The 18,376-nt window shown below is 33.3% G+C and overlaps 1 protein-coding gene across 2 annotated transcripts in view; it reads right to left on the bottom strand.

The window, feature by feature from the left end:
- Window positions 1-3,756: 3,756 nt before the first annotated feature.
- The window catches only part of RO60 (Ro60, Y RNA binding protein), a 28,079-nt gene continuing 13,459 nt past the window's right edge, over window positions 3,757-18,376 (bottom strand). For both annotated transcript variants that reach the window (XM_032317530.1, XM_032317531.1), the window contains 7 exons: window positions 16,624-16,844; window positions 15,771-15,917; window positions 15,180-15,317; window positions 12,024-12,140; window positions 10,545-10,658; window positions 10,125-10,271; window positions 3,757-8,735 (listed from right to left, as the gene is read on the bottom strand). In XM_032317530.1, the coding sequence (XP_032173421.1) occupies window positions 8,583-8,735; window positions 10,125-10,271; window positions 10,545-10,658; window positions 12,024-12,140; window positions 15,180-15,317; window positions 15,771-15,917; window positions 16,624-16,844 (1,037 nt within the window). In that variant the 3' untranslated portion in view covers window positions 3,757-8,582. The remainder of the gene's footprint in view (window positions 8,736-10,124; window positions 10,272-10,544; window positions 10,659-12,023; window positions 12,141-15,179; window positions 15,318-15,770; window positions 15,918-16,623; window positions 16,845-18,376) is intronic.

Below are 18,376 nucleotides of genomic sequence, written 5' to 3' on the forward strand. Positions count from 1 at the left end.
TTGTGCCAATGAGAAATTTTACATGCTTGCTATGTTTTCACCTTCAAGAACTCTTATAATAAACAACTAATCTGAGTTCTATGAGCCATTCTAGCAAATGATTCGATCCAGGGTCCTTGGAACCCTTAATCTAGAGCTGGTCAGTCAGGATAACAGGTGACAACCTGGATTTCAGATTCGTGCCTGAAGCAGTGTTTGAGGGGCAGTCCTGTAGGATTGAGCAGCTGCCCTGACATGCCCATTCCAGATAACCAATACTTAGTTTTAACTGAAAGGAGCTAGTTACAAAACCTAGGGTTATAGGGGAGGGATTTAGATAGCGACTACAATAAACCACTAAATCCTCAGTGAAAGAAAATCATTCCTAGTACTTCAACAGTGATTAATACCTATTAGATCAAGACAGAGAAGTGTTCAAAACACAAATCACATTTTCTGGGTATGGCCAGTAGGCAGGTGAATCTCTTTGAACAATAAATTCCTTTTTATATAATATGGATAATACCATTTTCCTTAGTATTTATTTTGGGAAATGGAAATAACAAATCACATCACACAGTGCTTAGTATAAATAGACTTTTCAATATGTAATGGTTATTATAATCACAGTGGCTCAGAAATATGATTATCTTGTGGACCCATCAGGATTTTCCAATGTCCTAGTTAAGATTTTAGGGAGGGGTATTTCCATTTCTTCTCTCTTCCCACGTCTTAGCTTGGGCTGGTATAGCAAGTTTAGACAAGAAATATTTCTCAAATTTCTGGAGGCTGGGAAGGCCAATATCAGGGAGCCCGCTAATTTGATTTTGGTGTAGGCGTGCTTTTTGGTTTGCAGATGGTCATCTTCTGTGTCTGTGCGGCAGGAGAGAAAAAAGCAAGCTCTCTTGTCTCTTGCAAAGGCACTAAACTATCATGAGGGCTTCACCTTCAAAGCACTAATGACCTTCCTAAAGGGGCCCCATCATCAAATACCATCACACTAGAAATCACGGTTTAACATACAAAATTTGGGGAGACATTTACTCCGTAATACCATTCTTACAGTTTGATAACAAAGTATAATACAAATCTAAGGCAAAACTAGGTATAAGTTGTCCCAGCAGCTATTTTCCCAGAACCAAAGGCTAGAAGAGAATGGTGATCAGTTTAAGAAAAGGTGATGTTATCTTTTTTTTCAGTCTTTTAATTTTTAATGTTAAGATTTAGAAAATAAACTGTTTACTGTAGCCAGCTAATATGAAAAAATTGACCGTTTCTCATTTTATCATTAATCAATTTATCCTTGAATTGCCCAATTATCTAAAAGGGAAGCTAAAAAAACAGTTGAGAAAAAAATTGGTCTTTTGTCTAAGTGGATCTAGATTGTTTACTAATATTATTAAAAAATACCATTTGAAAATAGTTTTGAAGTCACGGCTTCTTGATAAGGTTTATTGTTAAATATTTTTTTAAACTTAAAAAAAAAATTAAGACAGAGAGAAGTGGAGGTGGGGGGCAGGGGAGAGACTCCTGAAGCAGACTCTATGGAGCAGGGAGCTTAACATGGGGCTTGATCCTCAGGGGACTCTGAGATCATGACTTGAGCTGAAATCAAGAGTGGGTTACTTAACGAACTGACCCACCTGCCACCCCCTATTGTAAAGTATTTTTTAAGCCTAGTTTTCTTTATCCATGAAGAAATGCATAATTTGTGATCTTAATTTCTCCATATAACTGCTGCCATCTTTAAATAGAGAACTATAAGATCAACCAAATGTTCAAAGTTTTGGTAGGTATATTCTGATGTAACTTGCTTCTACTCTTATGTATCACCTATATGCTCAGATCTTAGTTTTCAGAAGTTACGGGAATTCAGAGAGAAAAGAAATGTCTGCATTGGCACTAAAACTTTTTTTGTTTACATAATTGATTTTTGGTATTAACGTCACTTTTCCCAAGGGTAACTTTGAGTAATTTCTTCACCAAAGAAACCTGTTGAAACTCTTTAAGAATGCGCATTTTGGTTAAATCCAGAAATCACTGGGAAGAGTCTTCAACCACATGTATTTTAAAGATATAGTTAGAGGCATTATAAGGCTAATGTTAATTATCAAACTAATTTCATCTTATTGAAATATTGTAACAGATTACTGATAGCCTTAGATTTTATAAGGCATATTATAACCTTAAAATTCTTATTTCTTTAAAGAAATGAAAACCGGGGTGCCTGGGTGGCTCAGTTGGTTAAGTGTCCACCTTTGGCTCAGTTCATAATCCTGGAGTCCTGGGAACAAGGCCCGCATTGGGCTCCCTGCTCAGTGCGGGGGAAGTGTGCTTCTTTCCCTCTCTCTCAAAAAATCTTTGGGGGAGAAAAAAAAAGTGAAAACCATTATTTGATGTGCATAGAGTTTATTTGGTGTATCTATTGGTTTCTACATAATACAACTGACCAGAAGCAGTTCCCGTAATGTGCATCTGCACTCACTCCATGTCTAAAATGATGTCCTCAGTATGGTATTTTTCAAGGCGAGAAAAGGAAACATTTCACAGTATCGGTGAAAACTTTTATCATGAAATAAATTTAATACATTAGTATTCATCAATTTTCTATCAGAAAACAGCAAAATTACATTGTAAGGTATAGGTATATTATTTACAGAAAATATGGAAGACTCAACAACGCATCAATAAGTTTATCAACAGACCTAAGAACCCCCCCCCCCCACCCCTCTTTTTAGGGTTCCTTCCTTTGAAATGAAACCTGTATAAATGAAACTTTGTATCCTTAAGCACCAGCTTGACAATTTTAAGTTTTCTTTCAATTTTATAAAATACTCCTGCTTTGAAAGGCAAAGTGAATATAAAAATGTGAATGTAATTAAACAAATGACTGGCCTGGATACTTTTTATTGCAACAATTGCAATGTTTTACAACTATATTCACATCTTTCAGTGAATTTGCCTATAGGCTTGAAACAAAGTATTTGCTTTTTGTCTTGAAAAATTTCCTCAAAAAAGTAACCGTTTTTGAAACTGTACAAATCTGTTTTTCATTCATAGTGTTTAAATATGCAGCTTGGTCCTTGGAGATTATGTTACACAAAGTCCAGCGTCTTGGATAATTTGTTATACCAAACAATAAAAAAAACCTTAAACAGCCACAAAATAGTACTGATGGTAACAGTCACATATGTAGAATGTTATCAGTGTACCCAGATTATCCTATTAATAGGTACTTAAAACTACTAATGTACTATCAGGTTTTAAAACTTAACAGTTAAATTTCCATTATGTAAAAACGAAAGCTCTGTAAGACCCTTTGGGTTCTGTACTTCAGAAACACTAACGCTATTAAGGCATTACTTAATGAACAAGACCCTATGGAAAGTAACTAGTATGCCTGTGGAGAGCTAGTCATATTTTAAGGCAGTCAGAAGATTCATTTTTTTCACTTTAAGGCTCTTGCATACTTAAATTTTATTCTATGCAGGCATTATTCTGTGTAATTTAAGTATTCAGTAAGTGGTAAATTACAGATATCAAAGCCTTTATATAAAACAAATGGACAGTTTAGTACTATAATACGTCTCCCCTAAAGAACTTTTTAAAAAAGATGATTTCATGTATCTCATCCCTCTGGAGAATTTCTTCATTATCAGAAGGTGGCAATAAAGGAAGAAAATATAACTCATATGCATTACAAAAATGTCATCTACTCATACCACATTATATATAGTCCATGTTTAAAATAACAGTGCAACAAACACATTTGATTACAATTCATTAGTTGTTTAATAATTTAAACTTTATTTGGGTGTATATGTATTCTAAAGTTTACACTGCAAATAAAAACTGTATTTAAACAAAAGTTCCAATATTCTATCAATTATATGTGGGATTGATACATAAAATAGCAAGGCTTTACCTTATTTACTATTCTTAACAATCCAAGTGTTCATTAAGTTAAACCAGCAGAAATACAGCTAACTTACTAGTTCTTTTGTTCAGTTTTCTGATAACTTCTAAAAGTACAGAAGTCTTAAATATATTTTAAAATTTAGTATCACTTGTGTTCATAAAATTAATATGACATATGGTGGTGCTAAATTAAAAAGCAAAGGGAAAAATCTCTGTAGGCTCAGAAACAGCTTTTGTGTATTTTCATTGTATTTATGTAATTTATAATCATTGAAAATAATCACCTTAGTTTCAGTAATAGAATTTTGCAATGCAACTTCTCTAGTTTTTATTTCTACCAATTTCCAATATAATTTGAAACTCTCACGGTTTAGGAAAATGTGTTATTTATTATAACTTTATTCAAACATATGCTTAACTATCTATATTAGATTTCTACATGAAAAAATATTGCCATAGAATTTTTAAATTAACTTAATTTTTCAAAAGCAAAAAACTTACCAATTAAAAAATATTAAATGTGAATACAAGTTATTGACAGGCTCTTGTACACCACAAATGATGTATATATAAGCTCAGTTAAGTACTTAGTAGATGAAAGATTTGAAAGTGGTTCTTATATGGAAATATGAACACGAGATATGCTATTCTGAGTATTCAGTTAATTAGTTTTCTAAGAGCAAAGTAGATCTAGAATTGCAAACAAAGACTGAATAAACTTACTTAAAGGCCACAAAATTTTTGCAACCATCTAATGCAAAAGATATATAATAGAATTTGATTGGGGAGAAAATAAATTAATCCAATTATTGTTTCAAGAGATCTGCCTATTATTAATTTGAAAAATGTGATCTGAAATGTGCAAAGAGATTCATCCCAACTTTGAATATGGGTGATTTTCCTGTCATTCATTTTATTACTGAGGTAAGGTTAGAAACAGAAGACAAAAATGTCAGAATAAAGTAATTTTAAGAAAATGAACAAACAAAAAAACAAGGTATAATCTTCCAACAAGGAAGATTAGGAAGCAAATAATAGGGAAATGCTAAATAAAATCTGTACAGTATATATAACTAAATTCATAGCTTTTTCCCCAATTCTTCCTTGTGCATGTTTATATTGAGGCTATAGAACATTTCTCTAGAGGGGATATTGCCTTAACAAATCACCCCAAACCTATGAAATGTAAGTCTAGAATTTTTCCTTTTTGATAACTTACTCTAAGGGCACCACTTTTTAAGAAATTTTTATCTGTGGGTATATAATCTTTAGGTTAAATCAGGCTAAGTCCAATAAGTGATCACAATGATTTCTTTTTAATTATTGTTTAGATGTGCTTTTAAATTTTTTTTCACTTGTCAGATCCTCCAATTTATTCAGGAATTTTACCTTAAATTTCCAAAATAATTTTATATGTTTTTTGCAAAATCTCCAAAAATGAGGACAAATCCTGATATGATGATAATCATTTGTAGATTTACCTGTTATTTTAAAAGGTTAACCAAATGCTTATTAATAGTGTTTCTTCATTTAGATAAGTATAAGATTATATCCAAATGGATGTTAAAACTTGGAATGTGTTACTTTCTCTTGATCACACAATAGTGACTTTAGTCAAAAATACTCACCTTCACTGTAAACATTTTTCTTCCTATTCCCACTCAGAATAGGAATGTTTTAATTAATTACTGAGCCTACTGAATGGTTATTTGAAAACATTTTATCATTTGAACCATGTATCGTCTATTAACAATGTTTCTAATTTAAAAAATTCTAATTTGTATTGCAAGTCCTCCTCCTAATTTAAACTTTTATACAGATATTAAATCACTGATTCTTCTAAGAGCCCAGCATCCAGATAGGTTACATTTCAAAGATAACAAAATTGAAGGTTAAACTGGTTGTCTACAATCCCCCAAAGTAAGATAAGCAAGAGGTTCTAGAGGGGTAATACTAAATTCCATTCACTAGTATCTTCCTCACTAATGTTTCCATAAAACAGTGACTAAACTAAATAATATGTTAACTGTTAATAAATTGCATTTTCAAGAAGTTTCAACAAATAAGGAAGAGTATAAGATTAGCTTTGTTTCACTAATTTTAACTATATCCTGAAAATATTTACATATTTTCTAGGAAATAAAGTTTATTTTTCTTAGAATTGTTTTTAAAGCAATAGCTCCCTAAATATTAATGTAGCAATAATCCTAAAATTCAGAAAATAAAACTTCTTTATCACTTCAACATAATAAGGTGAAGTTTTAAAAATCTTTTCTATAGGGCTATATTTTATATAGCAACACAGGTTGTTAAGATATTAATTGTAATTGAGGATTACTATGAATCAGAAAAGCATACATGTTCACAATCTGTTTTGCTACTCCTAAAGCAATCATGTAGATACATTATTTCCTAATACCTAAAAAGATAAAGGTTTTGAATAATTTTATTTCACCACCTACTCTTGTGAGTCCATGTCTTCCCATTCTGTGGGGAGATGAATTCTGGATGGGAATGAAGAGCCCAAGATTGGTAGATCCAGTGCTCCAAAGCCATACTCTTTTAGACCTTGGGTCCCTAACCTACATTAAAAATCGCCTTTTAAATTTCAGATTTTTTTCTTCTTTAAATCTTACCCTAATCCATTTAACTAGATGTACGTAAATCTTCAAAACGGTCACATCTAATCTTACTTCTCTGATGGACTGGTTGACTTGTGAACATCTAAAAGCACTATAGGAGAAGTACATAACTGAAGGAAATATACCTTTATGCTATATTCCAATTAACATTTCTATTAGGAATAAAAAGATCGTGTTATAATTTTTAAGATCTTGGGTTTACTTAGAAACTTCAAAAACTATTACAGGATTTTACTAGGCTCTTTAAACTTTAAATTCAATCCGAACATATTTTAATGTTATCAAAAGTAGCTAATACCTTACATCCAATGCTTGACAGAGGGCCAAAAAACAGAATGATGTCTGAAGCAATGTACAAGGGTGGTGGTACCCACACACTACCTTGTTGACAAAAAAATCTCAGGTAAATATCGTAACATTTACAAATTGCTACTAGTTGCCTTGAAGGAATGGCTCATAGCAGAGCCAGCATTGTTAATGAGTCTGAAAGGGGCATTTTCTTGTCACTTCCAGACCCAAATTTCTTATGAAACATAAAGTATCTTCACAAATTCAAGTCCTCTTTTGCCCTCAAAACAAAACCTCTGACTCCTAACCACACAGAAGGTTATAATTTACATTTACCAGTTTGACTTTTCATATGATAATGAGAAGGGCTTTATAAATCCTTCAGTAAATTATTAGTTATTAGGAAAAGAATACAAAAAAATTGAAATTTTATGTTATCTTAAATAACCATAATATAATTATGAGCAAATATATTGGAATTTCAGTATGTTAAACCTCCCCAGAAAGAAGGACATTTGCTCAAGAAAATAATGCACTTTAGTGTAAATGAAAAGGAAGTTTAATATACACAACAAGTAAAATAGAAAAAAAATTTTCTTACAGACTGGTTAGTGGTAATGTTACTCAAAAGTTGCCTTTCAAATATGAAAGACCTAGCTTGCTTTATTATTTTTTAAAATATCAAAAAAGAATGTCTTGCCACAAATGAATAATGGACAGAGATATGTCACTGACATGTTTACAATTAGGAAATATCTAAAACCCACTTACAACTGGTTAAAAAAATAGTTAAAGGTAATTAGAATATTTAAAGTAAGGAAAAAGCTAATCTGGTTACAGCTGAGATTTTAATTATCATACTTTTCATATTTATGAGTGGGGGAGTTAAATGCTTAAAACAGTTTGTTGTTTACGTTTGTTAAGACTATGAAAAAAAAGAAAAAGTGTGGCTACACATGGCTATGTTGTTGTATTTCAGCACAAACTGTCAAGTCATGCCCCAACTCACAGCAATAAAATGCACCAAAACAAACAAAAAGCAAACCAAACAGACTTCCTCAGCTGACACGAACTTTAGTGTCTTTTCTCAGGGGTTTTCCACTCTTTTTCTGGTTAATGTAACAATCCTACAAGTGTAAATAAAATATCAGATTTAAAGTATCTTTTTCATTGAGTAAGAAAGCTGCTATTTATGTGATCTTAGAAAACTCCAAGGAATTTGTAAAAATGTGTTCATAATTTAATCTTTTTTTTAAAACCCCTTGGTATAAAAATTTACAGATGAATTTGATATTCCATCACAGTTACATGGTCCAGTGCATTTCAGAGTATTTGGACATTGTCACAGCTGTCCTTTCCCAATGCAGTTAAGAAAACTTCAAGCACTTTTCAAACAAGTGACATGATATAGAACTACTTACTTTTGGCTCTCACTTCTCTTAAGTACAAATGAGATTATTCACCATAGCAAAACTGGTTATTTTACAGTGTCTATCAACAAGGAGTTCTCTGTTAGAAAGAGGGAGCTATAGTGTATTCTGAAGCTATTTCCCAAGAGCTAGTTTAGCAGACAGAAAGAACTTTGGGCTCATCTTTTTCTTTTTCTTTTCTTTTTTGGCAAGGTAAATTTTCCATTATGCACATACTATACTATCATCATCTTTCATTGGATTAAGATTAGCTGGGAAGTAGCTACATATTTTTAGTGAGATCACTGATGGCAATGGACCTCTGATATCATGCTGGTGCTTATGGTTAAATCACATCTAATGTGAAATTCCGAATTACATCTAAGGCTCCAGTATCAAAGCCACACATATCCAACATGCCTCTATCATCTGGGTCTGCAATGGTAAAACCATTTGATGTCATTCCACAAACAATCAATTTAGCTGGAATGTCCATTTTCTGTAGGAAAAGATCAAAATACATATTTAAAAAATTTATGTAAGCAAAAGCAAATAACCACCAAAAACACTTATAAGGCTATCACAATTTTTCATTCTGAAGTCAATTTTTTTTCTTCTCTCCATAAAATCTGTTAATCTATCAAGGTCAGACTCTGATCTTTAGAACAGAAAATAAAATTGTGTTAACAGCCTGCCTGAAATTCCCGCTTTTCTGTTTATGGGCCATAGAGTACTACATTCTTAGGCAGCCAAAAGGCTTTCAACTTATGAAACCTGTCAGGACATTTGGGGACATCAGATATTTTTACCAATATATCAAATACTGGGGCAGTGTGTGTGGGTATATATAAAGAAACATTTCCCTGCAATTCTCAACTTTTGGTCTATGGTTTTGTTATATATGATCTATGCATGTCACATGTCAGAACTTGCTTTATAGCTATGACTTAGGGTTGAAATAACTGAGTTTTGGAGAAAAACCAATAATCATTGAGTATACAATATGTCAGATACCATAATGAACTCTTTAACTTATCTAATATAACTGTTATAATAACTCAAAAGGTAAGTAGTGCTATTAAATACTATGACATACATCAGTTAAATAATTTGCTTAGGTCTGCAGTCAGTAAAAGGGAAAGACCCAGGACTCAGAACCCAGCCTGCCTTGACTACAAATCTATTCTCTCCCTTTCTCTCACATTTAAACATACATTAGATTCCCCAGGAGGGTTTGTTAAAACACAATCCCACTCTCCAGTTTCTGAGTCAGCAGGTCTCCCATGGGGTCTAGGAATTTGCATTTCTAGCAAGGGCCCAGGCTAAGGCTGCAGATAGGAAAACCCCAATTTGAGAAATAGCACTTCTCATCAAGTTCTAGTTCTTCTCATCACACTAGCCACAATTCAAGTGCTTGACAGCCATATGTGACTAGTGGTTACCACACTGGATACTGTAGCTAAAGAACATTTCCATGATTTGAGAGCTCAATTGGAGAGCACTGATTAGAACACAGAAGTAGCCATGAAACTTAAAACACAGATTATACCTTTGCTTTAATTTTATGTAGTCCTTTAACAAAATTCATAAATGATACTTTAATTTTTCAAGGAGCACAATGAATTATTAAGAATGTATAGTTAAGGTAAAATATTTTTATTATTGCCAAAAACAGTTTGCAGAGGATATTTTAGTAATGTATAGAATTTGGGACTAGCTGAAATAAATCATATATGGATAACCAATATTTTTTATTTCAAGTACTGTTGAACTGGCTTTGTATCCCTATACAAAGGTACAGAACGATCTTAAGTATTTTTTGGAAAAATATAGTGTATATTTTAGTACGGAGTCTTATTTGGGGTGAGAAATAGTATTAGAATTTTACCTTTCGATACTCTCTGAGAGCAACAGCAGGATGGACACTTCCAGCAAAAGTCTCATTATCAGTGAAGATAATGAAGACATCAGCAGCTGTGTTTGTCTTTTGAGCCCAGATCATTGGAAGAGAGCAATCAGTTCCACCTGCTGGGATCTAACTCAGAACAAAAACATGATTTGTAATAAGTGTCCTAGTTTCCATACTCAGATGTTTGAAATAATACTTAAAATTTTTTTTTTTACATTATCATTTTGCTTATGGCTAAAACATAGACCTTCTCAAAGCATGTGTATATATTTATTATTTTGTGCTCATGGGAAAATTGAGATAAAACTATTTATTCTCATAAACATTAATATCAGACATAACATCAATATAAGATTATTATACAACACATTAAGTAAACTTAATAAAACAGTTCCTTACCTGATTCATGGTCATTAAAACCTGTTGTAATGTCATATCCGTAGTCACTGGACATGGTACCATTTCATCTGAAAAAGCAACTACATAACACTCTTTTTCTGTTCGTTTGACAACCTGAAAAATTCAAGTGGTAATTTTCAGCATATGAGTGAAATAAATACAGTATCTTGAAGTTCATAAAACTTCATCTTTAGAAGATATTTAATTTGGGAGTTCCTGGGTGGCTCAATTAGTTAAGCATCTGCCTTTGGCTCAGGCCATGATCCGGGAATCCTGGGTTGGAGCCCTGATCGGGCTCCCTGCTCAGTGGGAAGTCTGCTTCTCCCTCTCCCTCCTACTCATATGCTCTTTCTCTCTCTCAAATAAATAAAATCTTTTTTTCTTTTTGAAGATTTTATTTATTTATTTGACAGATAGAGAACACAAGTAGGCAGAGAGGCAGGCAGAGGGAGAGGAGGAAACAGGCTCTCCTCGGAGTAGAGAGCCCAATGTGGGGCTCAATCCCAGGACCCTGAGACCATGATCTGAGCCAAAGGCAAAGGCTTTAACCCACTGAGCCACGCAGGCGCCCCTCAAATAAATAAAATCTTTAAAAGATATTTATTTTATTTCTAAACTTATTTTTGTTTTGGAACTACATAGTAACAGTATAGCTTTCAAAGTACTTTCACAAACTATTACAAAGCAAATGGCTCTTGTAATATGTGCATATGTGCTTCTCATTTTAATATAGAATAAAGTCACAGAAGAGAAGTGACAGACTAGAACCAAAGTCTGACTATTATTATTAGTTCCTGATCTTTTAACTTCGGTATTTATTAATAAGTTCTCAAAGCATTATCTACTTTTTCAATAATACATTAATATTTAATATTCGGTAAAATTAAAAATTTGTTATTCTTTAGACATGCTTTATAAATATACTTACAATATACTTAAAACTTTGCTTTTTCTTTCTTTTTAAAAGATTTTGTTAATTTATTTGACAGAGGGAGATCACAAGTAGGCAGAGAAGCAGGCAAAGAGAAAGGAGGAAGCAGGCTCCCTGCCGAGCAGAGAGCCCAACTCGGGGCTTGATCCTAAGACCCTGAGACCACAACCCAAGCCGAAGGCAGAGGCTTTAACCCACTGAGCCACCCAGGCGCCCCTCTTCCTTCCTTTCTTTCTTTTTTTGTCAGAGAGAGAAAGAGCATGCACATGAGTGGGGAAGGAGAGGAAAAGAGACAATCTTAAGCAGGCTCTATGCCCAGTGTGGACCCCAAGGCAGGCTCAATCTCTCAACCCTGAGATAGTTACCTGAACCAAAATCAAGAATTGAGTACTTAACAGAGCTACCCAGGCTTAAAACTCTCCTTATATAGCAAAATGACAAAAACAGGTGAAAACATAATCCTTGATCATATCTAACTTTATAGTTTTGCCCCACATTAAATGTTTCTTAGGGTGGCAAAAATTCTAAGTTGTCTTAGGTGTTCTTACCATGCACATCGTCGCAGCAACTGTGCTAGCATTGAGGACACTACCCAAAACTCTCTGGTTCATAGAAGCACTGACGTCAATAGCCAGTAAGAAACGCTTTCCAGTTGGCTCCACTGTCTAAAAAAAAAAAAAAAAAAAAAATCAAAATGATCATTAAAAGCAGTCACAGAAATTACAATTAGATTTCTAAAAATCGTATTTACTCATCTTTCACTTGAGAGACCTGGTTTTTGATTTACCAACTAATTGACAAGCATTTGAAAATGCTTAAGTTTTTACTAGAGGGAAAAACAAAATAAGATAGCCTACTTAGTAATTTTATTTAAAGAAGTTACTATATTCTTGTTTTTTTTTTTTTTTTGTTTTTTTTTTTTAGAAATCATTCCTCAGAAAGTAAACTGAGAATTTTTAGCGAAGTTTTTTGTGGTAAAACATAAATAACATAAAATTGCTTTTAAATCATTTTTAAGGGTACAATTCCAGGCATGAAGTACATTTACAATGGTATGTAACCACCACTATCTATTTCCAGAACCTTTTCATCAACCCAAACAGAAACTCTGTACCCATTAGTAACTCTCTATTCCTATCCATCTTTAGCCCCTTATAATGTTTTACCTTTTTTTTTTATGAATTTGCCCATTCCAGATACCTCATATAAATGGGATTATATAATACCTGTCCTATAGCGTCTGGCTTATTTCACTTAGCAAAATATTTTCAAGGTTCACGTTGTAGCATGTTTCAAAATGCATTTCTTTGTAATAGGCTGTAAAGACTGAATACTCCCCTGTATGTATATATTGTATTTTGTTTATCCATTCATCTCCTGATGAACACTTGGGTTGTTTCTACCTTTTAGCTATTGTGAAGAGTGTTCTTATGAACACTCACCTATAGGTACATTTGATTCTGTTTTCAATTACTTTGGGTATATACATAGGTGGCGGAAATGCTGGATGGCATGGTAATGGTATGTTTAACTTTCTGAGGAACAACCAAACTGTTTTCCATAGGCCTATACCAGTTTACACTCTTATCAGCAATGTACCAGGGTTGCAGTTTCTCCTATCCTCCCAAAGCCTTGTTATTTCTGCTTTTTTGATAAGAACCAATGATCTGCATTTCCCTGATGACTAATGATGTTGAACATTTTTTCACCTGCTAATTGGCCATCTGGCTATCGTCTTTGGAGAAATGTCTTATTCAAGTACTTTACCCATTCTTGAATTGGGTTTTTAAAAATTTTTATTGTGGAATTGTAGCACTTCTTTATATTCTAAACATTAAAAAGTTATCAAACATATGATCTACAAATATTTTCTCCTACTCTATAGGTTATCTTTTCACTCTCTTGATGAGAGTCCTTTGATGCATAAAAGGTTTATTAAATTTTGATGAAGTCCAATTCATTTACTTTTCCTTTTATTGCCTGTGCTCTGGTGTCATATGTGCCAAATCTGCCAAATCTAATGTCATGAAACTTTTATTCTATGTTTTTTTCTAAGAGTTTCATAGTTTCAGCTCTTAAATATAGGTCACTGAGCCACTTTAATTTTTGTATGTGGTGTAATTTAAAGGGGCAACTTTGTTCTTTTGCATGTGGTTATCCAGTTTCCCTAGCACCATTTTTTGAAGACTAACTTTTCCTGCATTGGACAGTTTTGACACTCTTGTCAAAAACCAATTGATCACACATGTGAGAGTTCATTTCTAGCCTCTGCATTCTCTTCCACTGGTTTATATATTTGCTTTTATGCCAGTACCACATGGTTGTGATTACTGTACCTTTGTACTAAGTTTGGAAGTGTGAATCTGCCAACCTCGTTCTTTTTCAAGATTAGCTGTGTTATTGGGCAGCGGCGGGGGGTGGGTGGGGAGGGTGTCTCTTCAAAGTCCACATAAATTTTACAGTAGGTTTTACTATTTCTGCAAAACATGCTATAGGCACTGCACTTAATGTGTAGATTGCTTTGGGTAGTACTGTCATCTTAACAAGTTTTATGTTTCCCATTTAAGTCTTCTTATACTTCTTGCAGCAATGTTTTTTATAGCTTTTAGTATATGGATCTTGTACCTTCACAGTTTATTCCTAAGTCTTATTTTGTTTTTGTTTTTTTTATATTAATGTAAATGGAAATGTTTTCTTAAGGCTAAACAAAGGCTAAGGCCTTTGGATTGTTCATCGCTAGTGTACAGAAATACTAATGATTTTTGCCCATTAGTTTTATATCCTGCAACTTGGCTGAATTTGTTTGTTGGCTCTAAGCTCTCTGTGGATTCTGTAGGCTTTTCTCCTTATAAGATCATGTCATCTGAGAACAGAGATAATTTTTCTTCCTTTCTAATCTGGTATCTTTTATTTATTTTTCTTGCCTAACTGCTAGAACTTCCAGGACTTTGTAGAATTGAAGTGGAAAAGTTGTTATTTTTGTCTTGTTCTAGATCTCAGTGGAAAAGATTTCAGCCTTTCACCTTTGAGTATAATAATAGCTGTGGGTTTTTTATATATGGCCTTTATCATGCTGAGGAAGTTCACTTCTATTCCTAGTTTACTTTTTTTAAAAATCATAATATGGTACTGAATTTTATTAAATACTTTTACTGCACTGAGACTGTGTAACTGTCCTTTCATTCTATTAACGTGACATATTACATTGACTGATTTTTGTATATTGAAGATAAATCTCATTTGTATAATCCCTTTCATTTGATGAATTTAGTTACTACTATTTTGCGGAGTAAGAAGAAAATTTTAAAATCAAAACTTTAACTTATAGCTCTGATGTAGGATTTTCAGTCTTAAAAAAAAAAAAAAAATTCACTTCTCACGAAGACAGAGATCCACTGTTCATTAACAGAATGACAGGGGACCAAGTCAAAGGACTCTACAGGAATAAAAAAATCTTAAATTTGGTATTTTAAAACTTAACAAAATGATTTTATAAGATGACTGGATATTGTCCAAAGGAGAAAATCTGTATTCATAAGCTTCCAATGTTAATTATATATCCACATTTACACAAACTGTGGAAAAATAAATGAGTATCTAATAAAAATGGTTAACCTATTAGTATCATCTTTAAAATGGGTTTTTATAAAATATATCAAGTCCCAACTGGATCATTTGTTATAAAACAGAAATCAAACCATTACCTTAAATGTTTTGTAAAAAGCGGCATCTAGAGCTTTCAAAATTTCCTCAATAGGGTGCCACTTTAGTTTTCCTCTGAGACCATGACCTGTTCTATAAGTTTCTGATGCAATTAAAACATGAAATGGATGTATACGAGCCTAAAAACAAGACAGAGACAGAAAGTAAATGCAAAATTCAAATGAAAGATAGTCATTATGTGTCTTAGGTTTTGTTACCGTAGCTAAGGAAAAAATAAAAACAAGGACTTACTATCTTCGATTTCAGAGTTAAATAAAATCTGGTATGATAAAAATCTCAGAACACCTGAAACTGCACTGGCTATGTTTCCAAAATTTAGAAGTTGAGTTTTTCAATTGGTAGTAGCTAACAAAGGTAAGGTTTACCTTTTTCTTTCTTTTTTAAGATTTTATTTATTTATTTGAGAGAGAGGGAGCATGTGTGTGTGCGTGTTTAACAGCAGGGGGTAGGGGCAGAGGGAAGGGAGAAGCAGGCTCCCCTCTGAGCAGGGGAATCTGAGGACCCCTGGATCATGACCCGAGCCAAAGGCAGAAGCTCGATCAATCGAGTTACCTCGGTGCCCAAGTGCTTACCTTTTTTAACAGTTTTTCATTACACAGTTTTTCACATACTAAAGCTACTTCTGAATTTCCTGGTTCAAGCACTGAATTAGCAGTCATCTTTCCTAGATTTCTTAGTAATGCAGTAAGAGGCATTTCTTGTAACAAAGCCTTCCATACCTATTGAAGTGACACAGGGAGAAATATAAAAGATTAAGGGCACATGAATCAGTATAATCATGGTATCAATATTACTAACATATCCTTTAAGCCTTTCTTTTGGGGTTCCAAGTATTTCCTAAATAAAAAGATTTGCACACTGGTCAAAGGCTTATCAAATTAACTTCTCTTTACTAGAGTAAGAAAGTAAAGTCTATTTTAAGAAGGAACTATACAGAAGAATTTTATTTGTTTATTTTTAATTAGCAGGCAAATTAACCAGCCTTTATGAAGCAGATATAACACTTACCAGAATGCCAACTACACCTGGGCATTGTATTAAGTATTTTACATAAATACTATTTTCAAGACATATTTTACATTTTTTTAAAAAAAGGTTTTATTTATTTGACACAGAGAGTCTAAGTAGGCAAAGAGAGAAGGAGAAGCAGGCTCTCCGCTGAGCAGGGAGCCCGATGCAGAGCTCGATCCCACAACTACGGGATCATGACCTCAGCTGAAGGCAGTCGCTTAACCGACTGTGCCACCCAGGCGCCCAAGATATATTTTACATTTTTTGTTAAAAAAGTGGATATACTGTTACCCATCTTATATATTACATTTTATAAATTACTTTTATACATATCACATCATAAATTTTAATATATGCACAAATATATGCCACAAATTACTTGTTTAATCACAAGCTATAATATACTTTACTTACCTCTTTAGACTTTAAATGATTTGTTAGAAGATGTTCCCTAACTAATCTATGCTCTTCTATTAGATGAATGACTTCCAGTTCATCTTTTGTGCGTTTAACTTTTTCTACAGCCTCCAGATACTTTAATAATTTTTCAGTCTCCACAGAAAGTGCTTTTTCTTTATACAATTCATGGACTTCTTTCCAGCCCTTTGTAATGTATTTGGTCACAATAGCAAGTCCTTTAAGAAAATAAAGAATTGAAATGGCATGAGAATTTCTAGGTGAAAAACAGAACATGTTTACCGAGAATGAAATAACTAGATACAGAGGAGCTAAGCTCTTTACACTGGGAGGCTGCCTTCTGTGATATAACAAACACACTTAAGCCAATGGGAGTCAAACGATTTTGCTTATTCCATCACAACTGTATTAATATGAGGCTCTGGAGAAAAACCTCCTATATTCTAAGTCATTTTGTTATAGAGCTTTTTTTCCTTTTTGAGACACCAGCATTAGGAACTTTGGTAGACAATACCTATCTCTCAGGTCCACAATCTCAGAACGATTCACAAAGTACAGATCTGTCTCAAATAATCTCCTATTCACTTGTCCCCTTCTGCTACTAAGTAAATATGCATTTACAAGTAGCAGAGGTAAGTGGAAGTGGACAGTTAGGTAAGTAATTTAAATATTTTTTTAAATAAATGAGAAAAGATTACAGGTCAAATTAAAAAAGGAAAATAAGGTGTTCATTTCTTTTGTAATTCCTTTTAGTAACTGCAAGAGCTTGGGATTGGGGCACTGAGGACAGCACTGAGGATGAGATTATAGCCACACTTTGCCCATAAATGGCTATGTGACCAATGTAGGCCTTAGTTTTCAATTCTGTTAAATGGGGAAGAAGTTTTTGAGTTATCAAACTTAAAAAGGTCTATGGGCTAAATGCTGGTAAAATAAATAAATGGAACAGGTCATATAATAGAGAATGGTTAAGATGATAGAACGAACTAGAGTACCTACTAATGTTTTAGTGAAGTTTTGACTTAGTGGTGCCAAAAAAAGTACTTTCAAAAGAAGCCAGAATAAGTATTTTTATTTGATGTCTTCTGATTTTTTTTAAAATGACTTTAGCAAAGAATTCATTTTTTTCCCCTAAAATATTGTGCAGGCCAATAAAATCCATCTTTAAGGCAGACTGAACCTATGTGTTATCTTTGGACTCTGGATAATTTGATGAAAAGTCAATACTAGTATGTAGGGACTTCTAAAGTACTGTAACTCTTGTAGACATCCAGATTTTAGTACAAAATCTTATACTGTTTTAAATTACTAAATATTTCATATTTGAGCATGTCTTCTATTTTGTTTTTCCCAAATAAAATATAGCTTCCTTAAAGGCAGGCTTATTATTATTTTTATTCTACTTAAGTTCTATGTTGGCTACACAGTAAGTATAAAATAAATACCTGATTAATTAAGTTACATTTTGACGTGTTTTATCTGTTTCAAATACATGTTTCAGTTAAGGTATTAAAATAATATTATTTATTTGGGGGTGCCTGGGTGGCTCAGTTGTTAAGTGTCTGCCTTACGCTCCCGTCATGATCCCAGGGTCCTGCATGGCACTGAGCTCCCTGCTCAGCGGGAAGCCTGCTTCTTTCTCTTCCACTTACCCTGCTTGTGTTCCCTCTCTTGCTATGTCTCCCTCTGTCAAAAAAGTAAAATCTCTAAAAAAATTATTACATTTCTGGAAGCTCGGAGTTTTTTCTGA

The sequence above is a fragment of the Mustela erminea genome, chromosome 17 (assembly GCF_009829155.1).
Source record: "Mustela erminea isolate mMusErm1 chromosome 17, mMusErm1.Pri, whole genome shotgun sequence".
In the NCBI taxonomy this organism is placed as follows: domain Eukaryota; kingdom Metazoa; phylum Chordata; class Mammalia; order Carnivora; family Mustelidae; genus Mustela; species Mustela erminea.